The 22,575-nt window shown below is 47.4% G+C and overlaps 3 protein-coding genes across 6 annotated transcripts; 1 reads left to right on the forward strand and 2 right to left on the reverse strand.

Moving 5' to 3' along the window:
* The first annotated feature begins 285 nt into the window (after positions 1-285).
* Positions 286-2,463, forward strand: mea1 (male-enhanced antigen 1). Of its 2 annotated transcripts, XM_058064763.2 has the most exons (4): positions 286-410; positions 720-973; positions 1,040-1,148; positions 2,094-2,463. In XM_058064763.2, exons 2-4 carry the CDS (start codon positions 734-736, stop codon positions 2,264-2,266), a joined length of 522 nt encoding a protein of 173 aa, XP_057920746.1. In that variant the 5' UTR covers positions 286-410; positions 720-733; the 3' UTR covers positions 2,267-2,463. The 2 variants fall into 2 exon arrangements, with proteins under 2 accessions (XP_057920746.1, XP_057920745.1); XM_058064762.2 differs by lacking the exon at positions 286-410 and having other exon boundaries at positions 710-973.
* Positions 2,464-2,628: 165 nt separating this feature from the next.
* Positions 2,629-22,497, reverse strand: ppp2r5d (protein phosphatase 2, regulatory subunit B', delta). Of its 3 annotated transcripts, XM_058064744.2 has the most exons (18): positions 18,338-18,482; positions 9,876-10,105; positions 9,268-9,360; positions 9,043-9,205; positions 8,096-8,295; positions 7,433-7,543; positions 7,153-7,245; positions 6,923-7,053; positions 6,799-6,858; positions 6,628-6,736; positions 6,486-6,539; positions 6,250-6,420; positions 5,157-5,284; positions 4,727-4,828; positions 4,575-4,647; positions 3,684-3,731; positions 3,265-3,357; positions 2,629-3,203 (listed from the first exon to the last, which is right to left on the reverse strand). In XM_058064744.2, exons 2-18 carry the CDS (start codon positions 10,014-10,016, stop codon positions 3,066-3,068), a joined length of 1,908 nt encoding a protein of 635 aa, XP_057920727.2. In that variant the 5' UTR covers positions 10,017-10,105; positions 18,338-18,482; the 3' UTR covers positions 2,629-3,065. The 3 variants fall into 3 exon arrangements, with proteins under 3 accessions (XP_057920727.2, XP_078650033.1, XP_078650034.1); XM_078793907.1 differs by lacking the exons at positions 2,629-3,203; positions 3,265-3,357; positions 3,684-3,731; ... (11 more) ...; positions 9,043-9,205; positions 9,268-9,360 and adding exons at positions 18,714-18,813; positions 18,882-18,931; positions 18,991-20,131; ... (1 more) ...; positions 21,723-21,823; positions 21,991-22,497 and having other exon boundaries at positions 9,881-10,105; positions 18,338-18,639; XM_078793908.1 differs by lacking the exons at positions 2,629-3,203; positions 3,265-3,357; positions 3,684-3,731; ... (12 more) ...; positions 9,268-9,360; positions 9,876-10,105 and adding exons at positions 16,369-17,300; positions 18,714-18,813; positions 18,882-18,931; ... (2 more) ...; positions 21,723-21,823; positions 21,991-22,497 and having other exon boundaries at positions 18,338-18,639.
* LOC144901052 (uncharacterized) lies at positions 10,370-17,283 on the reverse strand. The gene is made up of 5 exons (XM_078793909.1): positions 17,188-17,283; positions 14,215-14,379; positions 13,835-13,928; positions 13,517-13,635; positions 10,370-13,070 (listed from the first exon to the last, which is right to left on the reverse strand). Exons 2-5 carry the CDS (start codon positions 14,257-14,259, stop codon positions 10,809-10,811), a joined length of 2,520 nt encoding a protein of 839 aa, XP_078650035.1. The 5' UTR covers positions 14,260-14,379; positions 17,188-17,283; the 3' UTR covers positions 10,370-10,808.
* Positions 22,498-22,575: the final 78 nt, after the last annotated feature.

Consider the following 22,575-nt stretch of genomic DNA (forward strand, 5'->3'; position numbering starts at 1 on the left):
ATGTTTCATTGGCTAATTGTGTGTGTTAACTTTGAGGAATGTACTTGTGTTCATTTGATGTCATTGATAGAACGTGATGTTTCAAAGTGGTATAACATACATCATGAATTAATTTGTCATGGCGAAAGTCATCCTCCTCAATAGACAATCTTTACAGCTGCTGCGGCACATGGTTTCATCGAATTGTAGTGATTGGTGTAATTGTATGAAAACATTTTGTGTATTTAAACGATATTAGTAATGTCGTTTATACCGTTTCTGCCTCAAAGGTTTAGAATTTCGGTTGGTCAGTGCCGACGACACTCTATGACGTCACCGGAAATCCCGCCCACCCCGCTCGCCTTGAAGCTAGCGTCCATGCTAGCCTGGTGCAGCAGCTCGTCACGCACAAACAGGTGACTTCCAGCCAGGTGAGGCGCTCGAACTTAAAGTACACAACTGTGAATCATGTCAGTAAACGACGTGTCGCGTTTCTGGATAATACTTGATGGCAGCTAGTGGACGTAGCAGTCCAAAGACGACAAGTTAGTCGAGTTGAGCAAGGCTGGGGAAGCTAGAGGGAAGAGAAGACATCTTCCTGTTGTGTGTTCTTTTATGTTGATCAAAACATTTTTTTTCCTTACCTGTTTTGTTTCGAAGAAACAGTTGCACATGCGCCTTATGCTTGCCTCGCCCCTGACGTAGAATAGTGTATGACAGCTGATGTTTGATGTCTGCAGTGCTGGTCCCCGCCATGGGACCTGAGCGAGTCTTTCCGACTGCTGAGGACGAGGACAAGAGTCCATGCGACGGAGCCCTGGCGGCGGGGGGAGTGTGGAGCGGTGGCGAGGAGGAGGAGGCCGGGGGACAGGTGGATTTGGAGGAAGATGAAGCCAACAACGCAGGAGGGTATTCGTACCAGCCTCTCAGCCAGGACGGGGACGATGGGGGGGAGGCACCTTCCCTCGGAGGGAGCCTGCAGCAGAGGATGGAGGTGAGCCATGTTTCTTAGCATTTAACCACGCACATACTGTATGGTCTTAAGTTTTTTTACCTGCAGGTGATGGGCCTGCACCTCCCTGAAGCACCGCCCCCTGACAGCGACGAGGAGGATGACCCAGAAGGGGCGGCAGCAGAGAGAAGCCACGCCTCTATCCCCATGGACGCTGGTATACCATTTTTTTTTTAAATTATTGAATTCTAATGGTCTAGTGCAGGGGTCAGCAACCTGCGGCTCCAGAGCCGCATGTGGCTCTTCAGCCTCTTTATTGTGGCTCCCTTTGCGATGCTTGAATATTTTTAACACCCGAGTGGGGAAAATGCACGTCTTTTGTAATGAGTTTTAAAAAATCCAACTTTGTCTGAGACCATGAATGCATCCTGAGTGAGTTCTGACTGCTATCCAGTTCAGTACATGAAGAAAAACAAGTAATACTTACCTACAAATCTAAAAAATAAATTCGAGATAATTTAAAAACAGCGGCATGGGAACTTGTTTTTACGTTTACAGTAGTTTACACATACATTTATGTAAGTTTATCTCCAAAACTAGCAAGAGTACTCCAACTCATCTTTTCTTATCTGAACTACTTTGATACCCCCAAATTCCCTCCAATGTTGTTTTAAACATACTATATGTTTTGCGGCTCCAGGCTATTTTTCTTCAGTGGGCATTGGGTAAAATGGCTCTTTTCATAGTAAAGGTTGCCGACCCCTGGTCTAGTGGTTAGCGCAGACCTCACAGCTAGGAGACCGGGGTTCAATTCCACCCTCGGCCATCTCTGTGTGGAGTTTGCATGTTGTCCCCGTGCATGTGTGGGTTTTCTCCGGGGCCTCCGGTTTCCTCCCACATTCCAAAAACATGCTAGGTTAATTGGCCACTCCAAATTGTCCATAGGTATGAATGTGAGTGTGAATGGTTGTTTGTCTATATGTGCCCTGTGATTGGCTGGTGACCAGTCCAGGTTGTACCTCACCTCTCGCCCGAAGACAGCTGGGATAGGCTCCAGCACCCCCGCGAGGAAAAGCGGAAGAAAATGAATGAATGAATGAATTCTAATGAAGCAACAATACTCAATAATTAGCCTGACGTCACTTCCTGTGTGCTCCCCTAGCTCATGTGGAGCTGGTGAAAAGGACCATGGCGGCGGTGGCGTTGCCGTCGCTAGGTGTTCCGCCATGGGCCCGGGAGATCTCAGACGACCAGTGGCGGGACGTCGTTCAGCGGACCCTGCATAGCCGCCACGGCATCGCCGCCATGCAGCGTACGCACTGCAACAACACCTGAACGCCACAACCAGAACGCCCTGGCGAGTCACGCTGTTTGTGTCGTGATGGAAATGTCAAATCATTCCTTAAATCCCTATTTGACTTGTCTCGACAGTATGTATTTTTATCTTTGTGCATGTGTGTGATGAGCCCGGCAGGTAAGAGTCCTGCATTGGGTGATGATCAGGAGGATCGATATTAAAAAGAAAAACAATATTCTAAGACTAGTTTTGCATGTTATAGAATGTGCCGGACAAACGATATCGAGGATGTGTTGATCGATGCTGCCGTGTTCCATGCGGACACCAAGTCTACAAACCAGGAGGATCTGTTTTTGTATTTCATGGAGCTTTCATGTGCGGACCAATCACAATGTTGAAAGGAGGTCATGTGACATCTATTGGACATCAAAGTTGTAGTAACACGTCCCAGTCACAAGGGGCAGCAGCATTGACGGCTGGTTTGCTGGCTCCGCCCACTGGTGGAGTGACGGTGAAGTAATCACAATTGATCCAGATCTCAAAGCTTCACACAGCTAACTTGATTCGTTGGCGTCATGTGACCACACTTGGCGCCTCACAAGCACCTGAAGTCGACTCCAGGCAGAGACGGCTTCAAGTGGGTGTGGCCTACCGTCCGTCCTTGCGCTCGCCAAGCTTGCCGAGCAGTCGCAGGCCGAGCATCTCTGCCACCAGGAGGCGGAGCTTAGCAGGTGCTTGCATCTAGCTCCGCCCTGATGGCGCTCTGGTCAACTTCCTCCACGATGGCCTCAAAGCCAGGATGGGGACGGGGGCGGCATCGTGGACCGCCTCCCTCAGTCAGAGAGCCTCCTGATTGGCTGTTAGGTACTCCTCAGCCCTCTTGTGTGCCTCCAGAGCTTTGATGGTGTAAACGTCCTGCGGGAGTTCCGACTTCCTCCTCATCACCACCTTGTCCTTCTTGGCGTCCTTCACCACCTGACCACAAACAAACGGCGGTTACGTTGCCGCCTCCCGGTGTCGAGACGAATCTATTTACCAGCGCTGCTTGGCTCGCCACTGTCTTCTTCAGCAGCTGAATGTCCTCCAGTGTCAGGACGTCTGCATCCCCGCTTACCGAGCAGGACGCCATCTATGCACACGCACACACCACTCAGCACAGGAACTACACACTTAAGTCTTTTGAGTGCATAAGTGCATTCACACTGAACAGTACTCGGATGTTGTACTGAAAACGATGAGTATACATGATGGGCACTGACCACCCTCAATAGTTGACATCTTGGGGCGGGACTAACTAATTATGGCAGTAAAGGAACAACCCACAGCGATGGAAAGGCGCTAGCAAATACTGTGATTGTTATTGTAACTCAAGTGTACACTGATTACTGTATAGAGTATACTTATTGAAGTATTCCAAATGAGACAGCAACGACTATATATAAAAAAACCACTCACCGCTTCTTGTGGGTGGAGTCCAGGGCGGAGAGGGAGGAGTTTGTTGCTCTGAGGAAAAGCCAACATGCAAAATGAGTTGAAGAGTTCATTTATCATCATGTTCTGGCACATTTTGAGTTGTTACTTCAAGGAAAGATGCACTTTTTGGAATTTTGCCCAAAAACTTAAAAAAAAGGTTTTACATCCATGCTGTGACCATGTAGTAATATTCACAGCCATGATAACACCTAATACTTACTGTATTTTCTCATATTTCATGATGGCAGGTCAAGGGTCAATGAGCTTACCAATCTAATGTAGTGTTCCAATGATTAGTGTTAAAGTTCTTCAAATCAATACAACAACAAGGGTTTACATAATGATTGCAGACTTTCTGTAAATCCTATAAACTTCATTTGACTTCACATCTATCCCTGTGTTGGCCTGCAATATGATATATTTACCTGGAATGGATGATCTAAACAACCAATTATTTACAAAGGAACATCTGGAACATGACCAGGGGTGGCCAAACCTTTTCATACCGCTGTTCATGGAGCATTGTTGGCACTTTTTGAAAGCGGAATTATTGCATACAAAGCTGCCTCTTTTTAGCTGTTTTTATATCTTTAGAATGCACAGAAACGTCTCATAAGGATTGTGGATGATGGGCAAAATTTGACAAAAAGTGCAGTTTCCCTTGAGGTTACTTGACACGACTTCATTTTCTTTGATCATGCGGTACTACGGATCCCACTTGGGGTGAGGGACAGGGGTACACCCAGGTCAACTCACACACACCCACAGACAAGATGCCCAAACAGAGAACGGACACCTTGAGGCCAACAAGTATTTTTGCAGTACTATGATGCAGTAAAGAGCAGAATGTCCAACAGAGACATGTGAGTGTACCTGAGGATTGTGTCTCGCCAGGTCTTCCAGTTTCAACCAGACTTCTTCTCTCTCCCTCATCTTGTGTTTTTCCCTGCAAACAAAACATGGAACACAAAGGAACCAAAGTCAGGGTCAGCGTAGAAGAGCAGCTGAGCTGTGTGGAGTCTCACTTGTGTTTGTCGCTCTTGTACTGCTGAGTGCAGTCGTCAAACAGCTTTTGGTTCATCTCCATGAAAAGTTTGAGAGCGTTGTAGATGAGGCCGTGGATGGTCCTGACACACCGGGAAAGCGACGCTACTGAGAGGGATGGCTTTTGAAAAAGGGCTGTGATTGAATGAGTTCATTGGCTCTTGACCTGAACGTGAAAATTGAATTCCCGCTATGCAGGAGTCACTTTTAATAAAAAGAATATTTTTGTAGCTAAAGCATAGAAAACCTATTTATGGCTTTCCAATATGTTTTTTTTACATTATTAGAGCCCTGTGCAAATTAAACAACACAGTCTTACACTCCTATTATTCTTGGTTTACACCACATGGGGAAACTTATGCTGTAGGGTCTCAAGATGAGCCAATGATAATGAATGTGTGTGTGTGTTACTTGTTCCAGTGGCTCTTGGAGTTCTTGTAGAGAGCGGGGAACATGATGGGAAGAATGTTGGCCGTGTTGTCACTGATCAAGCTCATGATGTACTCGTTGTTCCAGTAGTAGAGAGCACGTTCTGCCACCTGTCATCATCATGATCATGACATCTAAATCAGTTATTGACAACTGGTGGGTTGCATCAAGCTCGTCAAAAGTTGAATTGAAAAAACTGCACTAATGTCTGACTCTTGTTTGGTTCATTTTTGAAGTCAAAGTATAGTTGATATGAGCGTTCTTCATACAGCCTTCCCTCATTTAGGATTCAATATTAATAGACAGAAGATTTCTGGAGTTAGAGCCTTCATTCATTCATTTTCTACCGCTTATCCTCACGAGGGTGGCGGGGGTGCTGGAGCCTATCCCAGCTGTCTTCGGGCCAGAGGCGGGGTACACCCTGGACTGGTGGCCAGCCAATCACAGGGCACATATAGACAAACAACCATTCACACTCACATTCATACCTATGGACAATTTGGAGTTGCCAATTAACCTAGCATGTTTTTGGAATGTGGGAGGAAACCGGAGGCCCCGGAGAAAACCCACACATGCACGGGGAGAACATGCAAACTCCACACAGAGATGGCCGAGGGTGGGATTGAACTCGGGTCTCCTAGCTGTGAGGCATGCGTGCTGACCACTTGACCGCCGTGCAGCCGGAGTTAGAGCATAGAAGTGCAAATAGTGTGCTACTCCCATCAGTCACATTAGTGTGAGCCATAGAATAAACATCATCTGTTAACCAGTCCAGGGTGTACCCCGCCTCTCGCCCCAAGACAGCTGGGATAGGCTCCAGCACCCCCCGCGAGGATAAGCGGTAGAAAATGAATGAATGAAAAAATATTATTTTTAATTTATACGACTTAATTTTGATGAAATTAAATGTAAATTAAGAACCCCAGAATCTAGTTTATTTATAGTTCTAAAGGCAATTACGGTGATTTTACCCTTGTGAGTATAAGCGGTAGAAAATGAATGAATGAATGGTTCCTCATGTTCTAGCATGGATTGCGGGCAGTAGTGGGGGTGCTGGTAGTGATGTTAGGGGTACCTGAAAGTGGGGGCTGGACACACACTTGGCCAGTTGTCTGAAGAGCGGCTCCTGGACTTTGATGAACTCTGTTGGCTCAATGACATCCAGGATCTCCTCCAGCTCGTTGAGGAACATCACCTCCTTGGGACTGTGAGTCTTGGGCCAGAACTTCAGCAGCCCCATGATCACCTTGAGAGATCAGAGGTCAGGGCACGGCACAGGAAGTTGGGTTACTACAACAATAGCGGACTCACCGGTTCTGTCAGGCCGCTGTCCTTCTCCAGGAACTGGACCACACAGTACGCCAGCTGTGACACAGAACACACACATTATGTCCCCATTTTGTTTTCCCCAAACAGGAAACAGGAAGTAGCTTAGGAGCGGTTCAGCTCTGACCTGTGGGTGGTAGACACTGAGGGACTTGACCTTATGAAGCGGGACAAGGACTCGGATCAGAAACATCTTGTGCTCCTCTTTGAGCGGGAGAGCAAATCCGTTGATGATGCTGCAACACGGTGCCACGCAGGTCAAAGTTGGTACCTGCGTAAAGGTGCGCCTGTGTCGTACCTGCCCAGGATCTCCAGCAGCTCAGCGATGCCGTTGTGATGCTCCGTCTCGTAGATGAACCTGACGCCACAAACAACTGTCAGACGAACCGTGTCGGTACTGCTCTGGTTCTGAGGCTTCTTACCTGTAGAAGATGTTGTTGATCTGCCGACGGATGTAGGCGCGAAGACCCAGGAACTTGCCATAGATCCGGTGGAGGATGGTCTTCAGGAAGTCTCGTTCACGAGGGTCCTCGCTGTCAAACAGCTCCAGCAGCTGCAAAGAGTCACAGTCAAAGAGTCAAAGAGACCCCCGGCCAGACCTCGGAGCCCAAGTCGGACCTGTAGAGGCCCGGTCTCGACGTTCAGATCTTACCGACAAAACAAAGTTTTGGTCCATGTATTTCTTGGCGATGTTGGGTTGGAAATCTGGAGACTCCAGGAAGCGAAGGAAGAATTCGTAAACCAGCTGCAGACACAAAAACGCAAAGAAGCTCAATTAGTCAAACACAAAAGACAACAGCAGGGACCACATGGACCTGTATGCTAGGACCAGTTTCTTGTCATCTGATGCACACAGTGTGATCGTGTTCCAAGAACTGAACTCAATCCAGATCAAGGCCCACCAACATTGTCTGGACCAGAACAGAGAGCACCTGCAGATGTGGCCAGGCAGCCTCCAGCGTTGGCTCGTCCTCCTCAGGGTCAAACTCTGCTCCGGTCGGATTGGAGGACGGAGGAAGAGTTCGGAACAAATTGACTGAAAACTGTTGCAAAGAGACAACAATAACATTCAGGTTTGTCTCTACATACGCTATAAAGGTGGCACAAGAACAACGCTACACAAGTTTGGGTTCACCAGAACGAGACCAGACTTTAACATTGTTTTAAAAAGTAGACTAGGAATATATATGCCGATGTGCTCATTTAACCGTCCTACAAAATAAGAGCATGTGATCAAAATATCTTCCAAATGCAGTTGGAATGGCATGGGTGGCTACATCTTCCTCCATGACAGTTGGTTGGAGATGTAGTAGCGATGTGTGCAGAGGCTGACATCCATTGGAAAAGTTAGCCAGATTGTTACCTAACTACATGTGCTTTACCATTTGAGACTATTTCATGATATGGCTTAAGCTTTGTAGCTTTTTATACAAGGCTCTGCTGAATTGACATTTCATATTAAAATGATGTTGTGATGCTAGTAATGATGTAATGATAGTAATGATGCCAGTACATACAGTGTAAATGTACAGTAGTAAAGGATATACAGTATTTGTATAGGGTGCATAGATACGCTAGGACAAGGCTGTGATCACCATGATGACGGCCTCCGGGTAGATGGATTCGCTGAGCACGTCCGTGTTGTGCGTGATGTAGTCGACCATCTCCAGGAGCCCCGCTCGCTTGACTTCTTTGAACTTGAGGTCGCTAAGCGGGTCGCTCACAAAGTCAAAGAGTACGCAGCATTGTTGCAACTTCTGCACAAAGAGTTCATCACGATCCATGGCTGGAGCATCTGTTGGGCCAATGAGAAGGAAGCATCTCATTCCACTTTGGTGTTTGCAAGATGATCATAGACCAGCCTGAAGACCAGTTCACCTCAGTCCTCACTGTAGACTAGTCCATCAGGTTTAGGCTCAGTTTAAGCAGTTTCTGAGTGGACCGGGATTATGGATGGAACCTATATAGTTCCTAAGTGGACAAGGTTTAGGCCCAAAGTCAGTCTATCCCCCCTATTCTTTAAAGTTATTTTCTTTTTGATATTGTGTCTCTTCCTGTTAGAATACATTCATTCATTCGTTTTCTACCGCTTTTCCTCACAAGGGTCGCGGGGGGTGCTGGAGCTTATCCAGCTGTCTTTGGGCGAGAGGCGGGGTACACCCTGGACTGGTGGCCAGCCAATCACACGGCACATATAGACAAACAACCATTCACACTCACATTCATACCTATGGACAATTTGGAGTCGCCAATTAACCTAGCATGTTTTTGGAATGTGGGAGGAAACCGGAGAGAAAACCCACGCATGCAAACTCCACACAGAGATGGCCGAGGGTGGAATTGAACCCTGGTCTCCTAGCTGTGAGGTCTGCGCGCTAACTACTTGACCGCCATGCAGCCCCTTGTTAGAATACATATATATATCCTTATTAATGGGCAAAACAACAAGGGAGAGTAAAAAGGGATACTTTTTACTCTCACTATAATTTTTTCAGTTTCAGGAGTTTTGGAGTGGACCAGGTTTTGGGAGGATGTTTCGTACCTTTGAGAGCAGGTAGTTTCTGGAGTTCTCTGTTCCTGCTCACACTAAAGCGAGATGAGCTGTGACGTCGTTCCTTCTTCACCACTTGAGGACCTCCACAATATTTGATCTTGTGCAGCTGAGTGGGAGGCGGTACGCTGCCACCGGGACGCTGACCGACGCTCTGCCGACACGTAAACACACCAAGTTGCCCAAGGAACACAACATGTAGCGGTGTCCACTCACCTCATCAGCAGCGCTGTCCATGGAAACATCTTTGTTGGTGCTGACGTTAGCGTCTGCGCTTTTTGGACTGCTTTTGGTACATTTGCTTGTTTCCTGTTGACACATAAGAGAAATGTCGCTTAAACTTGGGGAGGAGGCCATGAATAATGTTATCACTTTAGGGCCACTATGAGCTATGAGCCACTATGAGCTCTTCATAAAAAGGTCCAAGTCCATGCTGTGGGTGAATGACCGAAAACGCTATAAACTAAACCCTTATCAGACAGCAAATAATAGATGGAGCATTATAGCGATGTTCTAACGATGTCTTTACAGCGGTGTGGTTGGGAGTGACGTCATAACATCAAATTACATCAACACTCACCTGGCAGCTAATGGCTAACTTGGTTGGTTAGCATCATCACATAAGTTAGTTTAATGTTCAGCCAGCTAATTGTTGAGCGGGTTTATGTCATGTACCATCCGAAAACAGAGTCATGTTTCCGCTGGCAGTTAGCTAGCGGTTAGCTTAGCACAACCAGATGGGTAAAAAGGTGGGTGAAATTATCCGCGGACACACCCATCAAAATTAACGCTCTTTTCAGGTGCCAAAGCATTAAACAGCTCACCTTCTCTCTCTTGCTTTTGTTCGGCATCTTTTGCTGCGGGATTTCGAACGGAGACTGATGTTTTCCACGGGACTCTGACGCTGACACTGTCAGTCCCCGCTCCCTTGGTCCGACCACCTCATTGGCTGCTGACACGATCATCTGCCTAGAGACCCGTGAAAGCTTTTTCCTGATTGGCCGCAAGCATGACGAAGACGAGTCAGGCCTCTTCCCAACAACACACCTGCAACCTGAAGATCCAGACGAGAAACTGCAGCTCCTTTTCCAACATTTCACCCTCCCACATAATTACATCAGCATTTTCTAACATGACTTGCTGATGCCAAGTATATGATTATGAACTAAAAATATCAAAATCGTTTCCACAGCAGGGACTCGTGATAAATGATGACTGAAGATTTTCAACAAAATGTAAGGTCCAATTTCCCAAGGCGCCGTAAAAAAACCATGCACCTAAACGGTGTTGTTAGTTGATAAAAAAACTCACAAGTCCATCAGTTTTCCCCAAGGGAACTTTTAATAAAAAAAACAAAAAAACTTACAAGACAAGCAGATGACAGACTGGACCAAGTGGATGGGGTGCGCCAACATTTGTCAGAACTCCTCAACTGAGCCCACTAGTGAAATTTAGCTGAAGCAAATCTACAACCAGCAGGACAAAGCCATTGCGAAATATTAAACAGTGAACCCCAACTAGGGGGGGGGTGCGCTCATTGAAATCTTACAGTACTTTAATACTTTGGAATGAAGAATGTATTTTATTAATATGAATGCAACTGCAAAATGGGCCTCCGTCAGTACTGGACCAATCCCTGCGAACTCAGGGCAAAGTCTTGAATGGAACCTTGGATTGAGATACAAACCATTCTAAACAGACTAAAGTCCAAGTGGATCGAGTCGATCCATGATCTGGGAAATCACCATCGGCGATTCTCACTCTGGACCCTTCTCATTCAAGGTCAACTGGGAGTCTAAAAGATTTAAGTCAACATTTTCGGCTGTTCCTGCCATCACTTGAGGGTTCTTTTTGCTTGGTGATTCACCATCTTCATGTGACCCAGAGCCATGATCCGAGAACTCGGAGATGTTCAAGTCAGAATCTCCCAAATCTGGCTCTGGATCAGAGTGTCCCTGAAAATGCTGCTGTCTGGTCTGCGACCTCGTTTGGGATCTGGTTTGACGGACAGGGGTGAGACGGGGAGGGGTTTTCCTTTGAGCAGTTTTTCCTCGAGTTCTATTACAAGGCGTGGATGTCGGCTCGGTTACTAGATGTGTTTCTTGGTGTGGTTCTGGAAGGTCCTGGACTGGGGTATCATGTAGTTTGGATTCAGAAACTGGTTGTACTTCATGCTGACTTTGAGATGTGGGTTCTATCATAGCAGGTTCATAAACGTGTCGGCTCTGAACCCCCTCTGGTCCTAAGTCGGGGCCGGTCTGCAAAGACCATACAGATTTAATGGAAATATCTGACTGGCTCTGGGGTTCTAGGGTTCCTGGCATTCCATTTTCAGTCTGCTCAGTTTTCTTGGAAGGTTGAGGAGTTTGTTCTGTTAAACATTCACCACTACTGTAACCTTTGTTGACTGTAGTTGACTTTGTCAACGATAAGGGTCCTGGCTTATCCAGACTGCTGTACAAGATGCCAAATAAGTCCTGAGCTTTAGCAGCAGCCAGGTTACTTTTTGGTTTCTCGGACTTCTGAGCTCCATCCTCCTTGTTGAACAATGGTGGAGGTTTGACAAACACAGCCCGTGTCTGCTCACTCTCAGGGACACCTGGAGCTGCCACGTCTGGCTCCATGTTTGCTGTTGTTGGTGTTTCAGATGGTTCATCTGCCGTTTTGGGTTTCGATACTTGGGGAGCCGGGTCAACAAGCAATGGCTCTGGCCGGGACACCGGCGGAGCAGGACTGGGTGGCAATGCAGACACAGGTGGAGCTGCTTTAGAAACTGACAAGGCAGGACGTGACACAAGTGAAGCTGCTTTGGGGACCAACAGGGCGGGTTGAGACACAGCTGGAACTGGTCTGGGGAATGGTGGGGCAGGACTAGAAAAATGTGGAACACACGGAGGCACAGGTGAGACCGGACGAGGCATAAAGGGACGAGGACAATGCCTTATATGAGAAACTGGGAAAATCGGTCTAATGTTAGGAGTGGCCAGTAGACCAGCTGGGCTCTGGGGTCTTATGAACAGTGCAGGTTTTGGCAACAGGAATGTTGGCCTTGGTACTGGGGTCAGGGCAGGGGGTTTGGGTCGGACTTGTGATCGGTTGTCACCTCTTGACACCCATGGCTGTGGCGTGTTGCTTTGATCTTTTAACTTCTGGGCAATTTCCTTCGCAACAGCCATAGACTTTGAAAAGGGGTCTTCGGCGGGTTTACATTTGGCAGCTTCTTCATCCTCCTTGATGAACTGGGCGGCCACTTTCTGGGCTTCAGCAACCATCTGACTCTCCTTTTTCCTCCAAGTAAACTTCCCAAAATAAGCTGGCGAGATCACGGGAATGGACTTGGTGGCTTCCAGACTCTGTTTGCGGAGTTTTGCTCTCATGGCCGGACTGGGTCCAGACAGGATTTTGGGCGGTTCGCAGGGGGCCCGTGGTGGCTTGTTGACTTCGGGTGTGCCTTCAGATTTTTTCAAAGTGTCCTTCTCTGCTTGCCTGTCCTCTCGTTCATTCTCATGTTTGGATCGACTCTCAGAATACTTGGACGATTTGTGCCTGTCCTCGTCTCTCTTGCTATATCGCCATTTGTCAGAGTGATCCTCTTCCTGTCTGTGATGCCGATATCGGCGGCCTTCGTGGCTTTGTTTACTATGCTCCTCCTCAAATCTTCTGCTGTGTTTAGGCCTCTCCTCGTCCTCTTTACTCGAATAGTGCTTTTCTTTCTTGTTGGACTCATACTTTTCATCCTCACCTTTCTTGCCACGAGAAGGGCTGCGCTCATCTCGAGCCTTGCTGCTTCTAAGCTCCTCCTCTTTCTTCTGAGCTTTCGGCTTCTCTTCCTCCTTTTCAACTTTCAACCTATCATCGATCTGAACCTCCTCTTCATCTTTTTTCTCCTTTTTGGATTTGGTTCTGCCCATTTTGTCCTCCCCATGTTTGCGTTTCTTTCCAGTCACTTCGGAGGCCAGTCCGGCTTGACGGTCTAAGTTCCTCCTTTGCTCATACACTGGATTCTCGTACATTTTTTTCTAGAAAGGAGGGAAGGGAGGAAGTAAAATGTCAAACTGCTCAAGGAGGACACAGAATACTTGGAAAGACGACATAATTTAATTTAACAACATGCAACAAAGTCTACCCAGGGAAACAAAGTCTTGGTTTTGTGAGCGTCTAAGCTAAAGCCACTCCAACGTCCCATTAAACCTTTATTTTTAAACTTTTTGAACTGATTTATGTGATGCATTCAATTGTAATCTGATGCATGTTCAAATGAAATAAAACCATTTATTTTACCCTTCGATTTCTACACTGCCTTAGTCCGTGTAGCGGCATCAGGGGAAAAAGGCTCCGCATGAACACACTTTCTGCCTTGGTCGCTAACTATCTGTTTCGACATTAGCTCCCTAAGCTAAGGCGTCACAGTCGCTAGTCGGTATCGCTTAAATGAGCGCCACTGGGAAACGACAAACGTTCATACCTTGTAGCAGTCGTTGTGAAAGTGAGTGGTGGTGTGCTCTTCTGCACAGATGGCGTCTCCAACGAACTTTTTACACAGCAGACAGAAAAATCCTCGGACAGGAATTAAGAACTCCGAACCTGCAAGACATGTCGCACATGTGAAATCCATAAGGAGACGCTAGCTACAGTGGCAAAATGCAGCAGCCGGGAGGCTTTTGGCCCATGCTGACTTCACTCACAAATAAATTTAAAAATGGTGAAGGTTTGGCTTTGTGACACACTCACACAAGAACGATGGATCGAGACGTCTCGTAGGACAAAAGTGCAATCCAAGTACCTTTGGCTGGCTTTGTTTGCTTCTCTTCTATTGGCCTTTTCTTCACAGCTTCCGATGGCAATGAAGCCCAAGGCCTGTCGTAAGGGTCCAGTGTCTGGACCGAGAAACATTATCAGCAAACATGTTGGGTGGGAGACGGACGTCAAATCATTCAAAGTTACTTCACTAACAGTGACAAGTTGCAACCATTTACGAGATGTGTGCTATTGTGACTGATAGCACTAAAACACCAATTGACCATTAGCAACATCATGGTCCTAAATGTAGAACATCTAACATGGACTGGCCACATCATCATTACCATGCTTTGCTAGCTTTTGCATGCTAACCGCTCTTTCTTCTAAGTCAGTGAGAGTATCTGAGGAAAAGAACGCACTAACCTTCCAGTGCGTTTTGCTGTGCAAGTGTGTAAAAAAATCAAACATGGAGCCGGAGGTGACGTTACAGTTTTTACACCAGTGATTCCCAGCATCGTAGTACTCAAATGGGTCAGGGGGCGGAGAAGGTGAAATGACAGACGGCTGGTTGGGTTCCGAGACGTTTTGCTAAGAAAAAAAGAGAGAGGAGTGTTAACATGCAGGTTCGTTGGATGAAACCAAGTTTAATAATAACAAACAAAAAAAATGTTTCTTACCTGTCAGTCTTACAAATTTACGCCAGCACAAATCAGATGAAGAAAGGAACCGTTTTTTGAAGATTAAAAAAATATATTAACATGGTGTCTACTTAATTAGGTGGCCTCAGGGAACGCGGAGGCCTACGACGCAGTAGCTGGGGAGAACGTCTGAGCTTCCCTGCTAGGGTCCTGCCCCCACGACGGGACCCCGGGATGGATGGAATTTAACTTGTGCATTTCTACATATTTGTACATATTCCCTTTGTATTGAGTTCCTAGAGGAGCTACACACAATAACCAGCACAGAAAGCTTTGTAGATCTTCCAGAATCTGCACCTATTCCAACTGTGTTTCTTTGGATTCAGTGCTTCCCGCGAAATTGGCCTGTTTTAATTTATTCCAGACACAGCTTGCCTCCAGGCACACCCACTCTGCTGTGATTGGTCTTACTCCCAAGCACTCACAAGGACTTCCAGATAGCTGCTAAACCCAACTTTATAGGAGTTGATAATAAATGGTGATTTATCTTTTTAAAATGTGGGCTTTTAACATCCAGCCACATGTGTTGGATCCCGAATCCCATCTGGGAGTAGAGACGGGACAGTCCCAAGTTTGTCAAGAAAAGAGCTTACTTCAAGATGTCTCTGAATGGAAAGTAGCTTTAGCATTTTAGAGTTAGGTTTCCTACATTGGTAATGTGGTCAAACGTTTTCCTCAAGTGAAGATATGTCAGTGGGACTGAGAAGCACAACTTGCAGTCGGCGATATATTGACTTTTTAAAAATATTGATATTTCTGTTAAGCATCAAAAACAAACATATCGTTCACATGAATATAGACTGGATTCGATGTGGTGCCTGAATGAATGTTGTATTTTAATGTGACTTCCACTGTTTTTACTCAACTTCATTTTTTCACTGTAAAGCGTCTTCGAGTACTCTGAAAAGCTCTATACAAATAAAATGTATTATTGTTATTATTTGTCGGCTAATCCAGCTGCAAACTGGGCTATGTTCCCAAAACAGTCCAGTGTGATTACATTTTTCTTTTGCTGGTAAGGAATCAGGAACTCCAACCACTTTGTGCCTGATGTTTTCATCATTAGTACTTTTCGTGAGTACTTTTTCAACCTTTTCATTCGCATTTTGCTCCTGAAAGTCCGTAGAAAGTCGACAGAAGTAGAGTCAAATTTTGGGCGCATCTGTATAGAAATCTCCTAGTCTCTTGCAACTCTCACACGGACACACTGAGGTCGGAGCCGTACAAGCTAACTTGCGTGGGGGACAGCGTGCAGGTGCACTCGCTGACCTAGAGCTAACTTGTACCTGTTTAAAAAATGACAATAAAGGACTATTCTATTCTAACAAGGTGTGTCATGATGCATAGTGCAGCGATGCAAGAAAGATAATTATTCTCTACGACGTGGGTGCCGTCCCACTCATGCGCTAAAATAAATATTTTTCCTTTGTATGCCTCGTAAGTCCGCTCCGAATTCCCGTCTGTTTCTTTTGTCATGCATTCACTCATCAACAAGCGGTCACAAGAGCCATGTATCCGCTGTGGCATCCTGCCTGATGATCACCGGAACGGGAAGCTGAGACGCTCGGATCCGGAGCACTGTCATAATACTTCAAGGTACATCATCATGTGTTGTTGCGCTGCTGAGTCGGAACGAACGTGAACAAATGATTGAACGAACAAACTGACTCGACACGGCTGACAGCGTCTACGCACATGGGGGAGATCACAGGCTAACGACCAATCGGCCGAAATGAGCGGATCTTTTTACTGAATGAACCGGAATGATCCAGTTCACTGAAATGAACGGTTTTGCGCACCACTACTGATGGTGCCACAAAAACACAGAATAGATCCACTTATTTGTTAACCACGCCCCCCCCCCCCCCCCTCGGTGAAACAAAGTGCAGCCCTCATTTTTTTATGGCGCTGAGAACAGCATATTGTAGGAAGAAAATATTCATTCATTTTCTACCGCTTTTCCTCACAAGGGTTGCGGGGGTTGCTGCAGCCTATCCCAGCTGTCTTCGGGCGAGAGGCGGGGTACACCCTGGACTGGTGGCCAGCCAATCACAGGGCACATATAGACAAACAACCATTCACACTCACATTCATACCTATGGACAATTTGGAGTGGCCAATTAACCTAGCATGTTTTTGGAATGTGGGAGGAAACCGGTACCCGGAGAAAATCCATGCAAACTCCAAACAGAGATGGCCGAGGGTGGAATTGAACCCTCGTCTCCGAGCTGTGAGCTCTGCGTGCTAACCACTCGATTGCTGTTGCAGCCCGGAAGAAAATATTACAGTGGAAAAATGAAACAAAAATGCATAAAGTTACCCCCCCGCCAAAAAAAATCACCATTTTGCCCAACTCTGACACCAACAAAATGTATGAAAATGTACGGACCATGCACATTAGCCATGTAATGTCATGTGACGTGATGTCAGTCATGTTATGCAACTGTATGTGTAGTACATGTGTGATACATAGTCCCAGGGAGATGTAGGACTTATTATAAGTACCAGTACACATGTGCATTACTGTGTACGTTGTTTGACTTCAATAATGAAATTATGTTTAGAAATTTCACATTGTTCCTAATTTTCTTCTCAATTACATTTTTTCCCATTTGTGGTCCCATTAAAAAATGTCTAACTACATTTATAAGTCAGAAAAGTGGAAAGTCTTTTGAAGTGTCTTATGTAAGCGTCTTACTTTGAATGCATGAACACCATGATGGCGAACAACAAGCTGGATTCCTGTCACCTGCTGGACATGCAAAGTGCTGATGTAAAGAGAGTCTGGTGTTTTTGGGTCTGCAGCCGTCCCTGTGCAAGGACAAGACTGACTTACTGGAGCAATCACCTTGAAACATTGTTTTTAAAACCCAACAATAAATGTAGCACCGGCTCAACGACGTGAAAGCAGCTCGGAAGAGGCAACCTGCCAAGCTCGCCTTTCCTCCTGTAGTTTCAAAGTTCTTCAACTATGCCAGTGCTCATGAAGCGGTCAGCCCAAGTTCCCCGGTCTCAGTCATGGAACCCCCTGCACCTATCTCACCCACCTGATACATTTTGACACCTTACAGGAAGGCCTGTTAAGTGATACACACAGAGCTTGGTTTTATTGCTGGTGTCAACATTCTTCTTCTCACTTTGTCTTTTGGTCTGTTTTTTTTCTCCATTTCAAAATTTTTATTGATCCAATTTTGTTCTGTTAATTTTTGTTTTTGTTGTTTTTGTCAAATGAGTCACAGTCGCACTTCAGGCTGCTGTTTTTGTCTGACTCGGGTGTGGCGTCGGCTCCAAGTGTGCGGGCGTCACCATGGCAGGCTACCGATGGTGTTTTGAGGAGACAACGGGGAGCTGGTCCGGGCGTTACGACAGTCAGCCTCAACAATCCACGTGACCGCAGCTTGAGGTTTCATTGACTGGGCCCCGGTCTGGCGGGGTGCGTACCAGGAGAGCGGTGAGGCGTATGGGCGTGTTCAGAAGCGAAAAAGCATGCCTGGTGGCATCTCTGTCAGTCACTCTCTAGGAGTGGAGGACACTGATGTCATGTATTTATTTTTTCCCGAATATTTTTGGGATCTACTCGTAAAATGTTGGTCCCATATTAAATTGAACAACTCCCCTTTGAAATTTTTTAAAACCTTAAAAACAGAAAGTATTTAAGGACCCACAAGAGCCTGTTAGTGAGCAGGACAAAACCAATGCGCTTGCTCCTTGTGGCCAATCTTAAGAAACAAAGTGTAACAGTCCAGTTCTTGCTATGGGGGGGAAGGGCGGTGTGGCAACCGCCACTCTCAAGGACAGAGATCCTTTGTACTCATCAGCATGCTGACACCTAGCAGATGTTGACGTACCTTCTGGGACGTTCCGCCATCTTCTTCCTGCGTAGGACTTTGCTGTGACTCCTGCTTTTTGCTCCGGGACTGCGACACGTCATCTTCCCGCGTGTCAGATGACCCGCGGGGGCGGTCCGAGGGTGTCAGGCCCAGGATGAGCGCCACCTTTTCGATCTCGCTACGTTTCTTCTCAGCAGCCTCATGCTCCTTGCGGAGGTTGGAGATCTGTTTGATGACGTCCTCCTGCAGGCGGCCGATCTCCTGCAGCAGGGGATCTTTGTGGCCGTCTTTCTCCCGTCGCTTCTTCCTCAGCAGCTCACCTGAAGGCACAACAAATATGGCCGCCTTGTCAGTTGATGTCACGTGGCAAGCATGGCCGCCGGTGCAGTACAACCTTGCTGCTTGCGGAGCTTCTCCAGTTCTTTCATCAGGTATTCCTTCTTCTTCATTCGCAATTCCCGCTCCTGTTTCAGGTTCTCGCGCTCCTCCAGAACCTGAACACGCAAGCATGAAAGGTCAAAGGTGACAGGCCCCCACGTCCCAAATATGATGAGAATCCCACCTTTTGTTTCTGGCTTTCATTGTTCTCTCGCTCTGACACGTGACTGGCGCCTGAAGAAGAAAAGGTTAGGACCTGGACCGCTTCACACCTAACAAAGACTGGGACTGACCTTTGACTTTAGACTCAGGAGGCTGTTGGCTGTAAGCTTGGTTGAACGGCAGGTTGGGGTGGAAATTGTTGTTGGGCGGCGGGGGCAGAGTCATGCCAGGGGGCGGGTACATGGGTGGCCACTGCGGGTGCGGGTAGGGCACAAAGTTGCTGTATTGGCTGTACCCCGGCGGCGGGTATCCTGGGGGCATCATGTTGTGGACTTGAGGTGGGGGGTAGGATGGGACAGGCACCCTTGAAGGCAGCGGGGCAGTGCTGTCGGACACTTGCTGCTCCACTTCTTTCGGGGCCCCGGTGCTGCACTCGGGTTTGGTATCTTGGTAGGGTGTGGTGGGGGCAGTGGTGTCGCTGCGGCCGCCATTAGTGCTCCAGTTGGCCAGTAGGCGGTCGCTCGCGTCGCTGCTCGAGCTAGAGCTGCTACTGCTGCTGTGGCTGCGCTTCCTGCGGCTGCTGTCTGAGCTGCTGGACGAGTGGCGTCTGCGCTGTGTCGCTGTCTTGCGTGTTGGCTTATTTCCCTCCAGTCTCTCCTTGGTCCTGGCGGCCATTTTAGTGATCTCGGTCATGCCGAGGTCTAAGCCGATTGTTTTCAGCAAGCTCTGGATATTTTGGAAATCATCTCGAGCCTGCTTATCCTTCACGTCCTCCAGGTGAGGGGCTTGAGGCAACACCTGGCCCACGTTGGGTTTGAGGCTGGAGGGCGGGCAGGTGGTGGGAGGAGCTTGGTGAGGTAAAGCCACCGGAGGGATGTCATACACTGAGGCGGTGGCAGCGGTAGATGGCGGAAGATCACCATACAGCACCTCCTCTGTCACGTCCCCATAAAGATCAAATATGTGGTTTTGAGGCGACTGGGGTGGAGGCGCAGGCGTTTTGGGTTCCTCCGATTCTCCATACAGAAACTGTTCCTCGTCGTCAATGTCGAGCGCCATCTTGTCTGGACTCTTTGCTCTTTCGCTCACGACCGGATCCAGCAGGTTAAGGATCTCCTTGATGTTGGCACGCTGAGCCATTTGCGGGTCGGACTGCATCTCCGACAACATGGACACCACGGCAGCCGGTTCCATGCCTCGGAAGGCCTGCAACAGCTGCTCAGCCATGTGAGACATGCTGGAGGTCTCCACGCTTCTGGGGGAGTCTGTGCTCTGCAACAGAGGGAGCGAGATGAGCACACGGTGAGCACAATGTCACGTTCAGGAGCCAATAGGAAAGCAGAACAATCTAAAATAGGAGTGATGTGATGTTGACGCAGCAACGCTAGCATAATTATGTAATTTGGCAACATTAGCATGTTGATATGATATTTGGGTGAAATGGCTGCCATGTTTGATGTATGCAATCATGCCATGCTGTGTTTGAGCAAGAAGATAACCAACGACGTGTGCTCAGTGACGCACCCTGACTGATGGGGAATCCTCGTAATCGGTGCGTTTCTTCAAAATGGACTTGGTGGGCAGACTCCACGTGTCCTCCAGCTCCATCCTGCGTACACCGCCTCGCCGCTCCTGTTCAGAGCTGCTGCAGCTGCTGGAGCTGCTATGACTTCTCCGCCTTCTGCTTTTACTGCGGGCCCGGCTTGGTGCTTTACTTGAAGAGCGCCCGCGACTCTTCCCTCTGGACCTGGACCTGCTGCGAGGGCGGCTCTTACTTCGTCCGCGGCTCTTAGCCCGGCTGCGATCTAAACTGCGGCTGTGATGGCGGCTCTTGCTCCTTGCTCGGCTCTTGCTGCGACCACGGCTCTTGCTGCGTCCACGGCTCTTGCTGCGACCACGGCTCTTGCTGCGACCACGGCTTTTGCTGCGTCCACGGCTCTTGCTGCGACCACGGCTCTTGCTGCGACCACGGCTCTTGCTGCGACCACGGCTCTTGCTGCGACCACGGCTCTTTGCTCGGCTCCGGTCCGGACTCCGGTCTCTGCTGTGACTGCGCTCATACTTGCGATGATGATCTCTGTAGAAACGCATGCAACAAAATCAGTGGAAAAAACCACACATGCCCAACTTACTCTTCCATGCCATATTCCCATGGAAACCCAAAATGAACCTTCATATACATCTAGATATACATCTACATTTATTTGATCTACATTTATTTAACAACCCATTACAATACACTCATATGTGACTTTACTCATCTGTATACACCACTCATTATTTGCACTATGACCCATTTATCACTGCACTAAAATTAATATATCTGCGCCTGCATATGCTCCTGTGCAATATTATGTGTATATTTTTGGATATCTTGTATATATCTTTTTTACTCTAACTTGACTACTGCACTGAAAGGAGAAGCTCTCCAATGTCGTTGTACATCTTGTATAATGACAATAAAGGCCATTCCATTCCAGAACTTTCCTTGTGTAATAAATGAACAGATGATGCTTCTTTTACAATTAGGCTTTTCAGAATTTGTGCAAAATAAATCACATTTAGATTAACTTTACTTTTTTTAGACCTGGAGGTAAGAAGAACTCAAGAGTTGGATCTTATCAAAATCACAATTCTGGGGTGCTAGCATCCGTATAAGAACAAAGTCAAGGGCAAAATATGAAACTGAACTGATACAAATGATAAAGTGGGCTCATTCAGCACGTCAGGCATGGTGGAAACCTACTAGATTAAAAGTAATCGAGTACGCCAATATCTGTCTGACGATATTATCGGACACCCTTACCTTTGAACTCTAATCGCTCTTCTTTCAAAAGGCACCAAGAGTTCTTCCAAGTATTACCTGTCGTGATGCCGTGAGGGGGAGGAGCCTGTGAGCTCGTTGCCAACGGTGATGACGAGGCTGTGGTTAACCGGAAGCGTCTGCCGGGGTGAATGGGACCGCTGGATACCCCAACCCCACCCCCCAGAAAAATACAAATAAGGAAACACACATCAAACATACATAATCATTATCTGACGTGGTTGTATACACATATTTACTAAACACCGGAAATAATGTTAATGTATATAGAAAATCGGCACAGTCGATTCAAAGAACGGGGCTTCACCTCTCTGTGCGGGGCACCGGACCAATGCCCTCCATCTCGGTAGCCTCCTGAGGGCCTGGGAGGGTAACTGTGGTGCGGAGGTGAGCGCCGGTAGTCCGCGTGTCCGTGGTCGTGGTACCCGGAGTGATATGGAGGTCGGATTCGACTCCTGTCATCTTCGTGGCCTGCTGGTGGATAAGGCCGTGATGGCGGCGGGCCGCGGCCATCGAAAGTTCCTCTCGGCGGAGGCCGACCGTGGAACATGTTTCCCGGAGAGTGGGTTCCAGGTGAACGACGAAGTAGCAGACGGTTTTAATTCCAGAAGAACGTAGTTTAAATAAAAGTGGGCATGGGTAACAACATCCACAACAACAAAATGTAGCGTGTGTATGTGTGTGCCTCCTTCTTCTTCTTCGTTGTCTGCATTTCGCACCGCATCGCGCCCCCTGCAGGAACAAAGTGGTCTCTACAAGTCATAAACGCTAAACATCATTCGGCATTTTCCGTCGACAAGACCGGACAGACCTTAAACAAGACAATTCGTTAGCCTCCATCTTGCGTTGTTACATTAAACCCTTATTTTCTTCCACTTTATTGATGCTTCGG

The sequence above is a fragment of the Doryrhamphus excisus genome, linkage group LG10 (assembly GCF_037039965.1).
Source record: "Doryrhamphus excisus strain RoL-2023G ecotype Guam linkage group LG10, RoL_Dexc_Guam_v1.1, whole genome shotgun sequence".
NCBI classification, from domain to species: domain Eukaryota; kingdom Metazoa; phylum Chordata; class Actinopteri; order Syngnathiformes; family Syngnathidae; genus Doryrhamphus; species Doryrhamphus excisus.

Excerpts from the sequence above, each read along its gene's own strand:
- mea1 (XM_058064762.2), top strand. The coding sequence starts at position 710 with ATGTCTGCAGTGCTGGTCCCCGCCATGGGACCTGAGCGAGTCTTTCCG. Across the intron at positions 974-1,039 it reads GCCTGCAGCAGAGGATGGAG|GTGATGGGCCTGCACCTCCC; the intron begins GTGAGCCATGTT and ends TTTTACCTGCAG. Across the intron at positions 1,149-2,093 it reads CTCTATCCCCATGGACGCTG|CTCATGTGGAGCTGGTGAAA; the intron begins GTATACCATTTT and ends GTGCTCCCCTAG.
- LOC144901052 (XM_078793909.1), bottom strand. The coding sequence starts at position 14,259 with ATGTTTGATTTTTTTACACACTTGCACAGCAAAACGCACTGGAAG. Across the intron at positions 13,929-14,214 it reads ACAGCAAAACGCACTGGAAG|ACACTGGACCCTTACGACAG; the intron begins GTTAGTGCGTTC and ends TTCTCGGTCCAG. Across the intron at positions 13,071-13,516 it reads TTCACAACGACTGCTACAAG|AAAAAAATGTACGAGAATCC; the intron begins GTATGAACGTTT and ends CCTCCTTTCTAG.
- ppp2r5d (XM_078793907.1), bottom strand. The coding sequence starts at position 22,233 with ATGTTCCACGGTCGGCCTCCGCCGAGAGGAACTTTCGATGGCCGCGGC. Across the intron at positions 20,937-21,722 it reads CCCTCACGGCATCACGACAG|AGATCATCATCGCAAGTATG; the intron begins GTAATACTTGGA and ends GCGTTTCTACAG. Across the intron at positions 10,106-18,337 it reads ATGGCGGAACGTCCCAGAAG|GTTGCAGGTGTGTTGTTGGG; the intron begins GTACGTCAACAT and ends CTGGATCTTCAG.